A 17,282-nucleotide genomic window follows, 5' to 3' on the forward strand; every position below is an offset into this window, starting at 1 on the left:
ATTTCTTCGTTATCTCCTCCTTTTCTTTTTCTTTTTTTTTCGTCTCTTTCCTATTTCTTTTTAGGTCGCATTAGAGACTTATTTCACGTTAACGATGACTTCACTCTCTCTCTCTCTCTCTCTCTCTCTCTCTCTAATCTTTCCTCGGCAAAATTGTTCAGCCATTCGGTGGCTCGTTTTCGCACCTCTCTTTCTCTCTCTCTCTCTCTCTCCCTTTTGTAATAAACTTTTCCTTACTTTACGACCATCTTCCCGGAGTAATTTCTTCGAGGCGTTGGTCTTTACGTTAAGCTCCGTTGCTTCTTCTGACCGTCCTCCTCTCCTCTCCTCTCCTCATCTCTCCTTTACTCTCCTCTTTCCTCTTCATTCCTCTCGTCGTTGTCGATCTCTAAACCATCTCTCGGATAGGAGTATTAAGTGGACTAACAAGAGTCCATTTAGAGACAAGTATCACGTAGGTAACATCGAATAACCGGACACAAGTAGTTATAACAAACGAAATTGTTCGATGTTCGAAAACGTTCGTATTGAACGAAAATCTTATAACAATTGTTAATAAATCCAATTTATTTGGATTGATTATTGATCGAGTTAAAGAACGAAGAAAACGACCAAAAGTGAAACGAATAAAATAAAAAAGAAAGTATTCAAGATTCATATCCAGTTAATTTGGAGAAAAGTTTTGCAAAAATTTCGTTGCGTTCGATTCTTCTTTCTTTTTTTCCTTTTCTTTTTCGTATCGAACCAAATACCGATATTAAATCTTTTGGAAAACAGTTGCCTATTCGTTTAGATATTACACATGGAATGTCGTATTATTTCTTTTTCGTTCCTATCGAACGATATTTCGTCTTATCAACGAACATTACCCAGCGAACGTATTTCATTGAATAGGATTTCGTTGAAACAATTTTTGTAGAAAATATTACGAATAACGTAGTAACGAGTAAATAGGTTTTAAAGAAGGATCGATTTTGTTTAAAGCGCCTTATGTATATCACGATTAGGCTAGAAACATTAGTGTGTGCATACAGGTAGGGTTGGAACATTCGAAGAAAGAAGGTTGTGGTCACGCGTCTAAAATTGGACACGAAGTACGTAAGCAGAATTGGATTTATTAGGGTGAAATCCGACGAATCCAGCATATTCTTGAAAATAAAAATAACAGTCTGGCTAACGTTCTGGCTAGCGATAAGCGAAACGTGAGCGTGCAGAAAGTTGAATTGTTTTATCAAGATAAAACGAATTACATCGTCTGGAGGAACAGAAATAACCGTGATAATGAAATCGCTTAATTCTGTGCCTAAATGTCGTGAATGAAAACAATGAAATTTTTCGAACAAAATCACCCATCGTTAACTTACGTTCGCGAAAGATTATTTCTTCGTTTGTTTTTTCTTTCTTTCATTTCTTTTTCTTTACCTTTCCTTCTTCTTTCACCTAAATTAATCCGTAGATCTGATGAAAAAGTCCAGATAAATGATAAATATTTATTTCTCCGACTTGGTCCGAATCGACAAACGAAGTAATCTCATTGATTCTAAGAAAAGAAGGATACCGGGTTAAGCTATCCTTTCGAAAAAAAGAAAGAAAGAAAAAAAAAAAGAAAAGAAAAAAAATTCCTTCGTTGTTTTTGGTCGAATAACGAAGTAAAAAATACAAGACGCGGGAAAGGTCGAAAATAGACGAATGAGATTATTCGTTGGCGAAAAGGAATATAGGTCGAAGTTCTTCTCCTCTCGCTTAGGTAAACCCGAAGTAAGTACGACGGAACTGCAATAGAAAATCGTTTCTCGATCCTCTCTATCTTTTCGTCTCTCGATCGAGTCTGTCCATTCCTATTCCGTTTTCCCATCACGTTGATAGCTCGCTTGCGTGTGACGCCTAACAATGGCGTAAAGGGAGATAGAGAGATAGATAGATAGATAGATAGATAGATAGACAGAGAGAGAGAGAGAGAGAGAGAGAGAGAGAGAGAGAGAGGGTTTGAAAAAGAAAAGAATTGCGCGGTTGGACTTGGAAAGACGAGTTGACCGTCTAGCGAGATAGCGAAGTCAGCTAAGACGTTGTAGTACATACAAACGATGTATAGTGGTGAGGGTTAAGAAACAGAAAGAAAGAAAGAAAAAAAAGAGAGAGAGAGAGAGAGAGAGGGAGAAAGAGAGAAGATACTACAATAGAGAATTAATGAAGAGCAAGGTAGCATACCGAAGAGATACTCGTGAGACTTGTTAGGACTTTCGACAAGTCGAGGAGTCAATTTGGCCCATTGGATTTTCGAATAGTTGCAAGAAGTAAAAAAGAGAGAACGAAAAAAAGAAAGATAGATAGATGGATAGATGGATGGATAATAACGCATACAAAGGAACAAAGATGGATACAGAGACAAAGAAAGAGAGAGAAAAAAACTAACTGGTTGATATCGAAGGAATAGAAAAGAAAAAAAAAAGACAAAAAGAAGGGTAAGTAATCCTATCGGTCTTAACGCAAATAGAAATTAAACTACGGATAAAAGTCGAAGTATTTATATATCTCGTCACGTTCTTTCATTCGATTACGATACTCGCATCTGCATATTCTTTTATCTATCGATCTATCTCTTTCTCTCTCTCTCTCTCTATCTTTATCTATCTCTACTTGTCTGTCTGTCTGTCTGGCTGCCTTAGCTCGTTCTATATCCACTCTCTTTTATTTCGAACTTCTTTAATATTCGGCACGTAGCCACTCGCGAAGCGTTCCTCTTCGAAGAAAGTAGTAGTATATAATTTGGCAAACCTTTTTCTCGGTTTCCCTATGTTAAGTCATTTATAAAATGAACCACAATTATCTTAGACGAAACGAACGATGAATAATAACGAATACGTCTGACAGAAAGTACGTCCTTAACGTTTCGTTTACGTTCGGGCACACGACGGGAATATTTCATGAAAATAAAATTATAACAACGAATCCTCGTAGCTAATTACGAAAGAGCTTTCAATATTTTCTTCTTCTACGAATACGATTGATTCCGAATAATAAAGTTTCATTATTACCATTAATACCACATCTACGTATGTATAGTTATATATGTATGTATATATATATTTTTACTAATCAAAATTCAAATGTTTTATTTCAATCTACTAAAGAACCTTTTCCCTTCGCAGTCATCCCATTCCGCCCTTAACGATCTCTTATTATCACTGTTAAATGAAATGTAAATAGTATTCTTAATCGATCTAACCGGCTTAATTTATTGCTTGAATTTCTTATTCTTTCTCCTCTTTTCTTCTACTCTTTTTTCTTTAAATTCCAATCATTTCATAATATATCTTAACCTATTCATCCTTTCTCTTCTTATTCTCCTTCTTCTTTTTTCTCCTTCCTTGATAACGATCGTATAAATAATTCTTTCTCTCGAATAGCATCGGTGTAAAGGGAAAAAAGAGTAAAAAGAAAAAAAAAAGAAAAAGAAAAAAAAAAAGAAATAGAAAAAAGTGAAAAAAGAGAAAAAAAAGGTATGTTCTCACGGCGTTAGATACTTGGGAAATTTTGTAGCTGCTTTTATATCTTCTCTTTCTTTCTCTCTTTCTTTCTTTCTCTTGCCTTCTCTCTCTCTCTCTCTCTCTCTCTCTCTTTCCTCCCTTATTACTACCGCACGGAAAATACGTTCAGTTTTTTACGCCCAAAGAGAAATATCAGATCGTTGGTACGTCGATGTCGGTCGCTGCACTTCAATAGTAGAAACGTTCTCTTGGAACTCTGCACATGTCGTGACCTTTCGAACGGCTCAGTTACGGACACGAACATATACACAACACACACACACACATACACACACATGACACACGAACAAAGAGATAAACTATACGTATAGAAGAAGCTATAAGTATAGAAGATATTCGTTCACACAAATATATCCATAGTCGTATACGCACGCACGCACATACACGCACACACACACACACACACACACACATACACACATCGATATATCTCTATCGTGTTAACGTCAGGTCGCCTGGATAACAAATAAAGAGAAGCAGCCAACGTATTTTATCGTCGGTACCGATGCCGTCGGAAAACCGGGCATGAGAAAACGATAGAGAAGAAGAAAAAAAAAGAAGAAAAGAAAGAAAAAAACAAAAGGGACAGGGTGCAGAGAAAAAGAGAAAAGAAGGATGAACTGGGAGGGGGAGGGGGACGATAGAGGGATAGAGAGTAGGGATAAAATTAAAAAAATTACAAAATAAAAAATAAGTAAAAATCTCTCGAAAAAGACTTTGCGAACTCGCTCTACTGTGGTGTCAGAGTTTTAGTCAGGTTGGAGATCATTAAGTGACGTCACATGTTCGTCGTTATTTAATGAGATCCTACATACCCCACCCTACTTGGCCCTTTGTCTATCTACTTACGTATATACTTACGTATTATACGTATAGAACATATATTCATACTTCTACTTCGCTATTCATTTTTTCTTCTTCTTCTTTTTTATCTACTTTTTCTTCTTCTAAATATAATAAAGAATTAGGTTCAAATTGCTCTTTGGAGTTTGAAGAAAATTCTAGCCGTCTGAAATTTCACTTACGAGAAGGTAACTCTGAGAAACCGTCCTTTACGTGCTCATTACAGGCTTCCACAGTGCTACAAAGGATTCCGTCGTCTTCTTATATAACAACAGCCCTATCGTCGTTCCATGGATTCCAGAACGGTAGAGTGAGGAAAGAAAAAGTGTGTATTCACGTTCTTCTATGTATATGTACGTATATATGTGTTATATCCCTGCTCTGGTTTGGTGTGTGTGTGTGTGTGTGTGTACGCGCGCGAGCGTGAGATGTGAACGAGGAAAGCCCGACACTTTGATCTCTTTCTCTTTTTCTATCTCGGTTTCTTTCTCTTTCTCTTTCTCTCTTACTCTCGTTTTTTTTTCTTTTCCACCCCTTTCGCACGATCGAGTACTAGAGTACTTTGAATTCGTTTTCAAGCACCGATCGCAAATTTTTACGTAGCTATCTAACTCCGTTTGTCCGTTCGTTCTTTATACTCCTCGATATCTTCGATCGTTCGACCGAAGGAATGAATATGTATGTATTATACTTATCTTATGTGATATATGTATGTATATATGTAATAATAAGTAAAACACGAATCGAATAATCTTATACAATATAGATATGTATGTGCGTGTAATAAATGGGATATGTATCGTCCTAAAGAATAAAGTAAAATAAATAAATAGAAAAAAAAAAAAAAGAGAGATAAATAGATAATTCGATTCATTATACAACATAAATTCATCAGTTAAATCGAGCAATTTTATATCACACGAGTAATTTTATATAATAAGAAAAAAAAAAAAATATTTTATACAATAAATAATTCGATTTAATAAATCACGTAAATTTCTTTTTCTCACGATAACTAAGAGGAATATCTAAAATGATATCACGCTTACGTTTATATTTAATTTTTCGTTAATTAAAATGATATAATTAATGGTTAAAAGAGGAAAAAAACGGAGAGAGGGCGAGGTGGGAATATATCTCTTTTACACAGCATATCGTTTAATAATAAACAACTGTTTAAACAAGGTATTATTTCTCTACATATGATTTTTTTTTATCCGAAGATTTTTTGTTGCTTCAGGTGTTCTTGTTTCTCCACAAGTAACTCACATATTTCTCTCTCTCTCTCTCTCTCTCTCTCTCCCATTCTGTTTCTCTCTCCATTTTTTCTTTTCTTTTTTTTTTTCTTTACGTATACACGTGCTTCGAATACGATACGAAACTCGGAATACCTTCGAACGATTTCCCCGCCTTTAATGGCCACGCTCTACTTGTAATTATTGACGAAAAGTTTCACATCCGCAGTCTGGGAACGAAGGATCTCTCTCTCTCTCTCTCTCTCTCTCTCTCTCTCTTTCTCTCTTTTTCTCTCTCTTTCTCTCTCATTTTTTCTTTTTTCTTTTTTCTTTCTTTTTCTTTACTGGCCAGGTCTATTCTTTCGATCTTCATGCTTGTCACGTCATTCAGCCTTCGAGGCAACGAATACTTCAATACGACTTTTAATTTTGTATTTGTTGTTTACTATTTTTACTCCTCTGTTGAGAGATTATAATCGTTAAGCACTAAAGAATTTTTATTATCGATAGATCGGTTATCAAAATTTTTTTTCATCCTCCTAACAATCGTATCTTTCTTTTTTCTTTTTTCTTTTTTCTTCTTTATACAACGATCAATCGATAAAAATCTTTCTTCGATAATTTAAATAATAAGACAAATTAATATGAATTATTTATTTATCATGTAGGATAATCAAAACATTTTAAATATGTAAAATCTGCCGAAGTCTGTTTTAACAAAAGCGATTAATTAATCGTCTTATCGAGTAGCGAAATTAATCTATTAGCGAAACCTGTCGTTTTAGATAACGAAAGTATTTTATTTCAATTTATTTTCAAATACAATTTGTATTCGATTCTAAAGAAAACGATATCGGTGTTATATTTTAAAAAGATTTAAAATAGTTCAAACAATTTTAATGTTGACATTACTGTTCAAAGTAAAAATCGGATTAGATACACTCGATTGAAATGGACAAGCCGAATAAAGGTTCCATTTTCTCGATTTATGCGTTAAACGAAACAAGCTTATCGAAGATGAAACTCCTTTTGCGTATTTTCCTTATCGAGTGCACTCAAGTCCGTAAAGTGTTCGGTTGTCCGCATGTGAATCGACTTTTCATTCTTCTTCTTGCTTCTTTGCTTTTTCTTCGTCTCTCTCTTTTTTTTTCTCTCTCTTTCTCTCTCTCTTTTACTCTCTTTCTTTCTCATATTCCCGTTCATCTCTATGTACTCCTTTATTTCTGTCTCCATATTTCTTTCAACGTTTGTGTCCAGTCGATACACCCAGATATCGCATTGGAAAAGACGACGAAATATTATTCCGATATTTTACTATGAAAAATTATCTTACGAACGATATTCATCGATCGATTTTTTTAACGCTAATATCCTTTATCTTTACTGATTTTAATTCGAAAACACAGAAAGATTAACTCAACGCTATTGATCGAAGATCGTTTTCGACATTTTCGATAAAACAATGTGTTTCATTCATAACAAAGAAAAAAAAGAAAAACAAAATATTTTTCCGAATCAATATAAAAAGAAATGTAATTTTCGACAAAAAAAAAGAAATAAATAAATAAAAATATATTCAAAGAAGAATCGACTTTTTTATGACGAGATCCCTATGACGATTAAAAGTAAAGCAAAAAAAAAAAGAAAAAGAAAAAAAAAAAGAAATGATAAAATCTAACTACTTACATAAAAATAATGGTACTACGTTTCCTTTTTCTTTTTCTTTTTCTTTTTCTTTTGTAATTTTTTTTTCTTTTATCATTTTTTTCTTTTTTCTTATTTTTTGTTTTTCCTTCCTTCCCTGGCATCACCACTTGTATGAAATATGATTTAACTTTAAGATTAAGATAGGTCGTGAGAAATCGCTTTTTATCGGTTGGAATCTAGTATCCTGTCTCTTGTCATATAAGATTTATCGTTCTTGTAAGTGTCGTACGCGCCTAAAGTAAGACAAATTTTGGTATGACTGCGAGACACAATAGATAGCTTAGCGTTCTACTTCGATCATCTTTAACAGTAGTTACAATTAGTCACTCCTGTTTATTTACTTAAGTTGAAACGACTCTTGTAACATCTTATATGATCGCTATCTAACATTATAAAACGATTCAAATAAATTCCAAAGAAACTTTACACTTACGAATTATTATATTTCTATAAATTAACAATCTTCTAATTAATTATATATATATACATATATACATATATACATACATACATATATATATATATATATATATATATATATATATATATATATGTTCGAAGAGAATTTCAAAAGAAGAGTGAAACACGTAAAAACATTATATAATTCATACCTACACATTTTGCAATTTTAACATTTCGACAAAAATAAAAAAAAAATTAAAAAAAAAGAGAGAGAAAAAAAAAGAAAAAGAAACAGGAAAAAAATACGCATAGCACGTTGCAGGGCGTATTTTTTTAACCATGCGTTTTTACCTTCATTTATTCATTAGTTTTTTTTTCACTCGAAACGTGAAAGCACAGAGAGAGAGAGAGAGAGAGAGAGAGAGGAAGAGAGAGAGAGAGAGAGTGAAAAAGAGAGAATATAGACTCTCTCTTCTCTTTCTATTTCAACATGCGTGTGCAACATGCGGCAATAATTGTCCGAGATCCGCAACGGCCAAACATTATATATTGAAAGCACCTGTACCTTCGTTCGATGGTATTGTCGAGTGACAGAGGGGTTGGAATCGAGAGTCGAGGGGTTGGGCAAGGGCCGAGTGCACTTTCGCGATGATGCACCCCCTACGGTTTTGCTCGAGACAGCGGGTTGTCCTCCCTCGTTCCATTGTGTCGCTTAAAATATTGACACTCGATATTTTGCAGCGTTCGGTGCTGCCACGAGAAAAAAAGAAGAAAAGATATATATATATATATATATATATATATATATATATATGTATGTATACATACATACGTGCATATATATATATATATATATATGTATGTATACATACATACGTGCATATATATATATATAGGAAGATGAACATTTATGTGTATATGGTTCTCATAATGGACACGTCGCTATAATTTCATCTACCCTCTTCTTTTTTTTGGTTCTCTAATTTTGTATAATTTTTTTTATTTCTTTATTTATTTATTTTTTTTTATCATTTTTAATACCCTTCTCTCTTCTCTCTTTCCTTCACTATCCTTCCTCTTCTTCGTTCTCTTCTTCTACTTTAGCCTTTTTTCTCCAACGTCGATTATAATTTCTCTTTCGTAACTTCCCGCAGTACGTTTCTCTGTTCGTAATCCGTGTGCTCTTTGCGTCATTTCAAAGAATGGATTTTCCTCTCTCACGTCGTTCTTATTACAGGCAGAAAGGTACACGAAGAGTTAGGAACGAGAGTATGTGATATTAATCCTTTGAGTAGTGAGTTTTCATAGTAGCTTTGAGGTAGCTGACTTGTCGAAATACAAACTGGAACGTGGATGAGTCTTCTTTGTTGTTGTTTTCTTTTTCTTTTTCTTTTTTCTTTTTTTGAATAACAATTGTTCTTTTTGATAGTAGTCGATATATATATGTATAATATATGCGTGTGTATGTGCATAGGTGTATGTCAGCAGACAAATTAACTTCCAAAATGGAATAGAACTAAGGAATGATATGTGAAACGAGCGAATGAGCAAATAGTAATCTGTCAAAATAGCAAGATTAAATATACATTAATGGTAATATCGCTTCGGCGGAAAACTTCAAATGTATGCACGTAGATATATATGTGTATATCCACGTACTCTCATACTGCAGCAGACCGGTTAAGGTATGACGTAAATGTACATTTCTACTGCTCAAGGGGTTAATTATTACATGAGGATGTTCTCCCTGCAATAGAGTACGGACCGAGTGACGCGAGCAATTCTAATTATTATTTTACGTGTTCGAGATGTTTGACGAATTTCAAATTTGAAACAATAGTAATCCTATAGAACGTTTCAATGGACGAATAAAATTCTGAAATAATTCATACTCGATATCAGAATATTCAATAAGTATTCTTTGGAAAAAAGGAACGTTTATTTGAAGCGAGAAATAATTATTATTTTACGAGTTTGAAACGTTTGACAAATTTGTAATTTTAAACAATAGAAATCGTTGATTTAAATATTTCAATGTAATAAATAAAATTTTGAAATAATTCATAGATGATATAAAAATACTTTATAAATTTTCTTTGGAGAAAGTATTACGTAAGACATAATCATTATTTTACGAGTTTGAAATATTTGAGAAATTATTAATTCCGAACGATAAAAATCGTATACCCTTAGACGTTTTAATGTACGAATAAAGTCTTGAAATAATTCCTACGTGGTACCAGAATATCCTATAAATGTACATTGGAGTAAATGTTATGCGAGCGATTGTAATTATTATTTTACGAGTTCGAAATGTTTGTATTATACGTGATATCAGAATATTCTACAAGTGTTCTTCGAAGAAAATGTGACGCGAGTAATAGTAATTATTATTTTATGAGATCGAAAAGTTCGTCAAATTTTTCATTTCAAACAATAGAAATCGTATCTTTAGATCTTTTAATGTACGAATAAAATCATGTAATAATACATAGAGGATATTAGAATATCCTGTACATGTTCTTCGAAGAAAATGTGACGCGAGTGATCGTAATTATTATTTTACGAGATCGAAAAGTTCGTCAAATTTTTCATTTCAAACAATAGAAATCGTATCTTTAGACGTATTAACGTTTTAATGTAAGTACAAAATCTAGAAATAATTCATAGGCGATATCAAGATAACATCTCATAAATATTCTTTGCAGAAAATGTGACAGAAGTAATTCTAATTATTATTTTACGAGTTCGAAATGTTTGACGAATAAAATCTTGAAATAATAGATGAACGTTATCAGAATATCCTACAAATGCTTTTTCAAAGAAAATATGACGCGAGCAATTGTAATGATTATTTCACGAGTTAGAGATGTTTCACAAATTTTTTATTCGAACCAATAGAAATATTGACCTTAGTCTTTTCGATCTATAAATAAAATCATTAAATAATTCACACGCGATACAGAAATATCGGAATATCGCAGGAAATGTTTATTGAAAAAGTTCGAAATAAAATGACACACAGGAAATAGAGTATACGTCACACGTTTATTTTATACGATCCTTTGTATCTACTACTACCCGGGTATGATGTTCCAAGCTAACTCAGTGAAAACTAAAAAAAAAAAAAAAAGAAGGAAATAAATAAAAAATAAAAGAGAAAGAGACAAAGAAAGAAACTCACCGTTTTGTTGCCCAAGTTTTTTACACGACAATTGAGGTACGTCGTCTTTCCTAGAAGCGCCGTCACGTTCTTCGAGGCCGACTTGTCGAAATACGGGCCGGAACGTGATGAGTCTTCTAAACTGTTTTGTTGGTAGCTGCTATCACCACCGTTTTTCCCGCTACTACCGTGCAACATACTCTGACAATGAACGCCTGCAACAGTGTGGAAAAGAGGGAGAAGGGAGGGAGAAAAAAGAGCAATTAGTTTCGTCGGACAAATCGATCATCGTTCGTTTAAAATCATTTTTTAATTTTTTTTTCTTTCTTTGTTTTCTCTTTCTTAATACCATTGAGTTAAAAATACAAATAGCTAAAGAGATAGAGAGAGAGAGAGAGAGAGAGAGAGAGAGAGAGAGAGAGAGAGGGAGAGAAAGAGAGAGTTAGAAAAATTGACGATAAACCATAACCGTTGAATAGTATCTCATTTCATTGAACGACATCGGAGAAGGGAATGCACGAATGTACATTGTTAACATTTTGAAAACGTTTGAAAATAGGGGAGAACGAAGAGAGTAGAAAAATATTTGAAAAATTTTCGTTCCAAAAGCTTTCGCGTGTCGTTGAACGATACGATCCATCGATGAACGATTATTGAACGTATGCGATCGCAAATTACTACGTGAGAGAGAGAAAGAAAGAGAGAAAGAGAGAGACGAGAGAGAGAGAGAGAGAGAGAGAGAGAGAGAGAAACTCCCATTGGATTTTCTATGAGAGAGAGAGAGAGAGATGAGATATGCATGCAAAAAGTTTTACGAACGTTGTAACACGAATTACACAACGGTCCGAGCTGGGCAAACATTCGATAGATATAATCTCGAAATAGAAAAAGAGTTTTTGATTTTTTTCTTGTTCCTCTTTTTCGTCTCTCTTTTTTCTTTTCCCTGCGTTTTATTTTAATCTTCTCTTTTTCTCTTTTCTTTTCTTTTTTTTTTTTTTTTTTTTTTTTTTTTTTTTTTTTTTTTTTTTGAAAAAAAAAAATTGTATTTTTTCTCTTCGTTTCTCTTTGGAACAAAAGCGGAACGAAAGTTTAACGAGGAAGTCCGAGGAAGTAGTATAGTCGAGTGGAGAAAAGTAAAACGAAAAGAAAAGGAAAAAAGAAAAAGGAATAAGAAAGAGAAAAAAGAACAAGAAAAAGAAAAAAAGGAGAGGGAAAAAAGAGGAGAGGGAAAAAAGAGGAGAAGAAAAACGGAATAAAAAAAGAAAAGAAAAAGTAAAGGGGCTCTAGAGAGGGTCAGGGCAAGTCTGTAACGACGACGAATGCGAGCGAGGGGTTTCCTGGTGCTGAGGGAAGACAAAAGTAAGGATAAAAAAAAACAGAGAAAAAGGAGAAAAAGAGAAAGAAAGAAAGAGAAAAAGAGAAGGAAAAAAGAAACGAAGGAACTAGTACGATGTGGAAATATAAAGCTTCGAGTGAATAATTAGAATGTAATCAATGAGAGGAGAATGGTGGATCGTATAAACTTGACTTTATGAGTTCATATATATTTTCATTCATATATGTGTGTGTGTGTGTGTGTGTATGTTTGTGAGTACAAATGAAAGAGGAAGAAGAAGAAGAAGAAGAAATGAAAGGGTAAGTATGCGATAATTTCAAGGAAGCTTTTGTGCTTTGTTATTCGTCGTCTATACTCGCGTGTAACTATACGATGCATTACCCTATTTCTCTCTCTCTCTCTCTCTCTCTTTCTTTCTCTTTCTCTTTCTCGTCTGTCGAAGATAGGCCACTATTCGGGTATACATATGCTTATATATAAGAAAAGGAAAAGAAAAGAAACGAAAAAAAAAAGAAAAGAAAGGAAAAGAAAAAAAAAGAAAAAGACCAATCTTAATAAGAAACTCCGTAGGAGTTAAGGGAAAAAGAAATATCTTTCCGGCGACGCTATCACTACGGCTTTATAGAGACATTCTCCTTCTTATTATCACGATGATTTGCGAGAGCTCGAAACGGCCGGAATAACGTTTTGCTGGTAGCACAAAAGAGGCAACACGCGACTCCGTGCACTTGGTAATGCGCTTTTTTATGAAAGTGGAAAAGAGAGAGAAAGAAAAAGAGAGAGAGAAAGAGAGAGAGAGAGAGAAGGGTCGTAGTTGGTAGATACTTTCACACACACACACACACACACACATATATATATATATATGTCTACGTGTATACGCGTGCATGTATTTGTATCTATATGTATATTCGCATGTATGTACGTATATATGTATGTATATACATTCGATTAAAATGTCACTCAAGTAGCCTGGAGCTTCGTAGTCCAGGTGATAAATGTCCATGTTTTTATCCTCGTTCTCTTCTATTTTCTTTCTCCCTCTCTCTCTCTCTCTCTCTCTTTTTTCTTTTTCTATCTATCTCACTCTCTTCATCGACGGATCTCTTCGGTTACGGCAAAGTTTCAGAATATAGCCGGTCGGCGAAGCGAGAGTCTGCATCAACCTCCCCTTTCCCTGTCACTCCCTTACACCCCCGACTCGTGTAACTTTCATAGGGTAGAGTAGGAGGGTTTGCTAAAAGGAAGAAACTTCGTTCTTGCAGATATTCTGCACAATCGCGTAGTATTATGTATCGTTTTAACGGTGGAGATTGGCTCCCAGTCAGTGACACGTCGACCACCCCAGAGAGTTTATATAAAGAGCGAAACTCGGTTACATCGATGTAGGAATTAACGTCATACTGGTTTATGATATATTACCTTCTCTTTTCGTCTTTATTTCTCTCTCTTTCTCTCTTTCCGTCTTTCTTTCTTTCTATCGGTCTCTTTCTCTCTCTTTCCCTTCATATTTCTTTTCCTTTTTCTTTCTAAGCTTTATAAAACTCTATCTTTAAAATCATCTAGTTTTTATACTTGACACTTGAAAACTCTGATCTCTTAATTTATGAGATAAAATAATTTTGTAAAAATGTCTGACACGAATCCAATAGGAAATAAATGTATTACGTAGGTAAAATAAGAGAAAAGAAGAAGAAATTGACAGATTGGGGATTTTAATTTTGTTAATTATTTTGACGTGTATAAAAATGAATATATATGTATATATAGGTGTGTGTGTGTAGAGAGAGAGAGAGAGAGAGAGAGAGAAAGAGAGAGAGAGAGAGAGAAGAAAAAAGAGAAATAATTTCATTTTATTTTAGATTTATACGAGACAATATAAAAAAAAATAGCTATACATTTTGTATTCCTTTATTTCTTTATTTATACACCTGTTTATTTATTTATAAGAAATAATAGAATAAGAAATAATTGGAAGGATAAAGAAAGGAGAATGCGTTGCCATTTTGGTTGAATATACGCAGCTAAAACAGTTTGGCTAAACTCTCATCTCCCAGAACGATTTGCTTTCTCAAGACGTCCCTTAAAACCCTTTTCCATTTGTTCCCTTATACTCGTGGAAATTTCCTTACCACTTTTCCGCCATATCGCCGGAGCTTTTCGTGCTTTAAGCTTTGTTACCTTACCGCGATAGCCAGCGACGATGACGACGACGTTTCTCGCAGCTTTCTTGCTGCACCACCAATAGGATTTTATCGTAACATTTAAGCAAAATGTTCTTGACTTTAATTCCCTTTTGCTACTATACTTACTGAATGTTTCCTCATTAGACTAGTTTCATAGTTCTATGCTCCTATATAACCACAAAAAAAAAGAAAAAAAAAAAAAAAAAGAGAAACATTTGATCTTCGTTTGACATTTTAATTCGTTTTTTTGAAATTCTTTTTCTTGTTTATTTCTTTTGCCTTTCATTTTTTTTCTTCTCATTCATTAAAAACAAAAACATGAATTTATTAGAAATAACGTATATCGTAAAATTAATTGAATTGAGAGTGAACAGTAGGGAGAGTTGGTTGTTTGGAGAAAGGGGAGGAGGGGAGGAAGGGTGATGTCGGAAAAGGAGAACAAGAGATCGCGATGGAAATTTTAATTGCAGTCCTTTTTTTTTTTCTTTCTTTTTGCATCTATTTTTCCATCACTAATAACGACGAAAACGTAATTAACCAACTCTCTATTACTTTTTTCTTCTATGTTCTTTTTTTTGTTTTTGTTAATTCCTTTCCCGTGATTTTCAATTATTCGTACGATTTTCTTTCTCTTTCTAAATTATCATAAGCGTAGCGAAAAATGATGGATAAGTGATACCACGTACATATATACGTACATATATATATATATATATATATATATATATATATATACATATATATACGTAAAGCTACATTTATAGAAAAAAATAAGATTATTACTAAACAATAACGTTAGAAGCGATTATGATAACAACAATCGTAATATATTCCACGAGATATGTTATAAATACCTGTTAAAGGTTTATATCTAACGATCTATCTAACGCCATAGTACTTTTCGAAATCGATTGAACATTTTCTCGAAAAATAGTATCTCCAATCCTTTTTGCCTCTGTACTTTGCTGAAACCCGAGGACGGACCTTTTCAACTCGAACAACTTTAGATCTTTCGAAGCTATTTTCTATTCAGATCAGAACGGAAAGGAACGGTGAACGGTGAACGGACGAAGAGTGATAAGAAGGGATGAAGCGAAAGGGTTTGGATGTCTCGGTGGACTGGTCGGTCGTCCGGTCGTCCGGTCGTCCGGTCGTCCGGTCGTTCGGTCGGTCGTTCGTTCGTTCGAAAGCATCCAGGCGAGGAGAATCTCTCCTAAATTTTCAGACTTTACGCTTCGCGAGTCGAAGCCACCTCGTAAAATATCTACGACGAATGGCGAGATAGAGAGGAAGGGAGGGAGGAGAGATAGAGAAAGAGAGAGGGGGTGAAAGAGAGGGAGGGTGGGAGGAAAGAAGGAAGGAAGGAAGGAAGAGGGTAAGGAAAGAAAGAATAAGAGACACCACGAAAAGAGAGAGAGAGAGAGAGAGAGAGAGAGAGGAGGATGAAGAAGAGTGAACTACGATGGAAAAGAAGAGATTGGATAGAAGGAGATAGAAAATGGTTATCTTTCAATCTACCCTAGCGTACTATCACTCGGAAAGACTCGGAAGAGACGGGACCTGCCTGTTTTAAAATTCAAATTCACAACTTTTGCTTAAATGTCTCGGAGGTACAGTTTCTTCTCTCTCCCTCCTTCTCTCTCTCTCTCTCTCTCTCTCTCTCTCTCTTTAGCTATCTCTATCTTTATCTTTATCTTCCTCTCTTTTCTTCGAGGTAAATCTTGTAGGACGTGTGTAAAAACGGTCGAGGACTTTACGAGAGCGTAGAAAAGACTGGTCGAAGAGAATGGAGAGAGAGATAGAGAGATACAGAGAGAGAGAGATAGAGATAGAGATAGAGATAGATAGATAGATAGAGAGAGAGAGAGAGAGAGAGAGAGAGAGAGAGAGAGAAATTCGACCGCATGAAACTTTGGATCAGCCCCAATCTCCGATAAGTAAATTGGTTGGGGCATTAGTAGTCTCTGGCGCGTTACAATTCCGGTAGCTCGGTCTGCACCGGCTACCCAGATTATGTTACAATGTTAGACGACAAAGTTTACCCATTATTAGAAGAGAGTCTCCGATTTTCGACTGCTAGAGAACTAAATGAGTCATCGATTTTGATGTCGATTCTCTTGGATTCCTCGATTTCGCCAGATTCCTTTCGATAAATTTAAAAGAATAATTTTAACGTTACAACATTCACTACGATTCATAATAATCCGTATCGATTTTACAAATGGAATATTCTTTCACTTTGGAAAATGAGAAGTTTTCTATTGAATTGCAAAGTGAAATCGTTTTTTGTGTATAAGATTGATTTCTTTTTCTTTTTTGCTTCTTCTTCGTCTTCTTCGTTTTCTTCTTCTACTTCGTATTCTTTTACGAAACGTTCGTTCAATTAATTTTTTGATCGACACGAGAGAAAAAGGATTTCTTTCTTTTTTTTTTCTTCTTTTCTTCTTTTCTTTTCATTTCTTTTTTTTGCCAATGAACATTTGCACAATGGATGGGAGAAAGCAAAAAAAAAAAAAAGGGAAAGTTAAAGAAAAAGAAAAAAAAGAGATCGAAGGTCGAACGACTGTTAGAAATTTTTGATTCTTCCTAAAAGTTGGTAAGGGCTTTCAAAGTAATAAGAAAAAGATCCGCGATGAAAGAAACGTACCCATCGAGAAATCGTATTATAATCGAAGAATTAAATCGTTGAAACGCTCGTGCGATTAATGCAAAGAGAGAAAAAGTTTGGTTGGACCGATCGTATGGTAACGTTTCGGTCTCGCCGTAAAATATAGAGATATTATATTCTGAAAAAAATGTTCTTTTTATATAAAGAGGGAGAAAGAGAGAGAGAGAGAGAGAGAGAGAGAGAGAGAGAGAGAG

The 17,282-nt window shown here is 34.2% G+C and overlaps 1 protein-coding gene across 2 annotated transcripts in view; it reads right to left on the reverse strand.

The window, feature by feature from the left end:
- LOC122627246 (zwei Ig domain protein zig-8-like) overlaps window positions 1-17,282 on the reverse strand; it is a 304,977-nt gene that overhangs the window by 109,629 nt on the left and 178,066 nt on the right. For both annotated transcript variants that reach the window (XM_043808251.1, XM_043808250.1), the window contains exon 3: window positions 10,920-11,113. In XM_043808251.1, the coding sequence (XP_043664186.1) occupies window positions 10,920-11,113 (194 nt within the window). The remainder of the gene's footprint in view (window positions 1-10,919; window positions 11,114-17,282) is intronic.

This window comes from Vespula pensylvanica, chromosome 2 (genome assembly GCF_014466175.1).
Source record: "Vespula pensylvanica isolate Volc-1 chromosome 2, ASM1446617v1, whole genome shotgun sequence".
In the NCBI taxonomy this organism is placed as follows: domain Eukaryota; kingdom Metazoa; phylum Arthropoda; class Insecta; order Hymenoptera; family Vespidae; genus Vespula; species Vespula pensylvanica.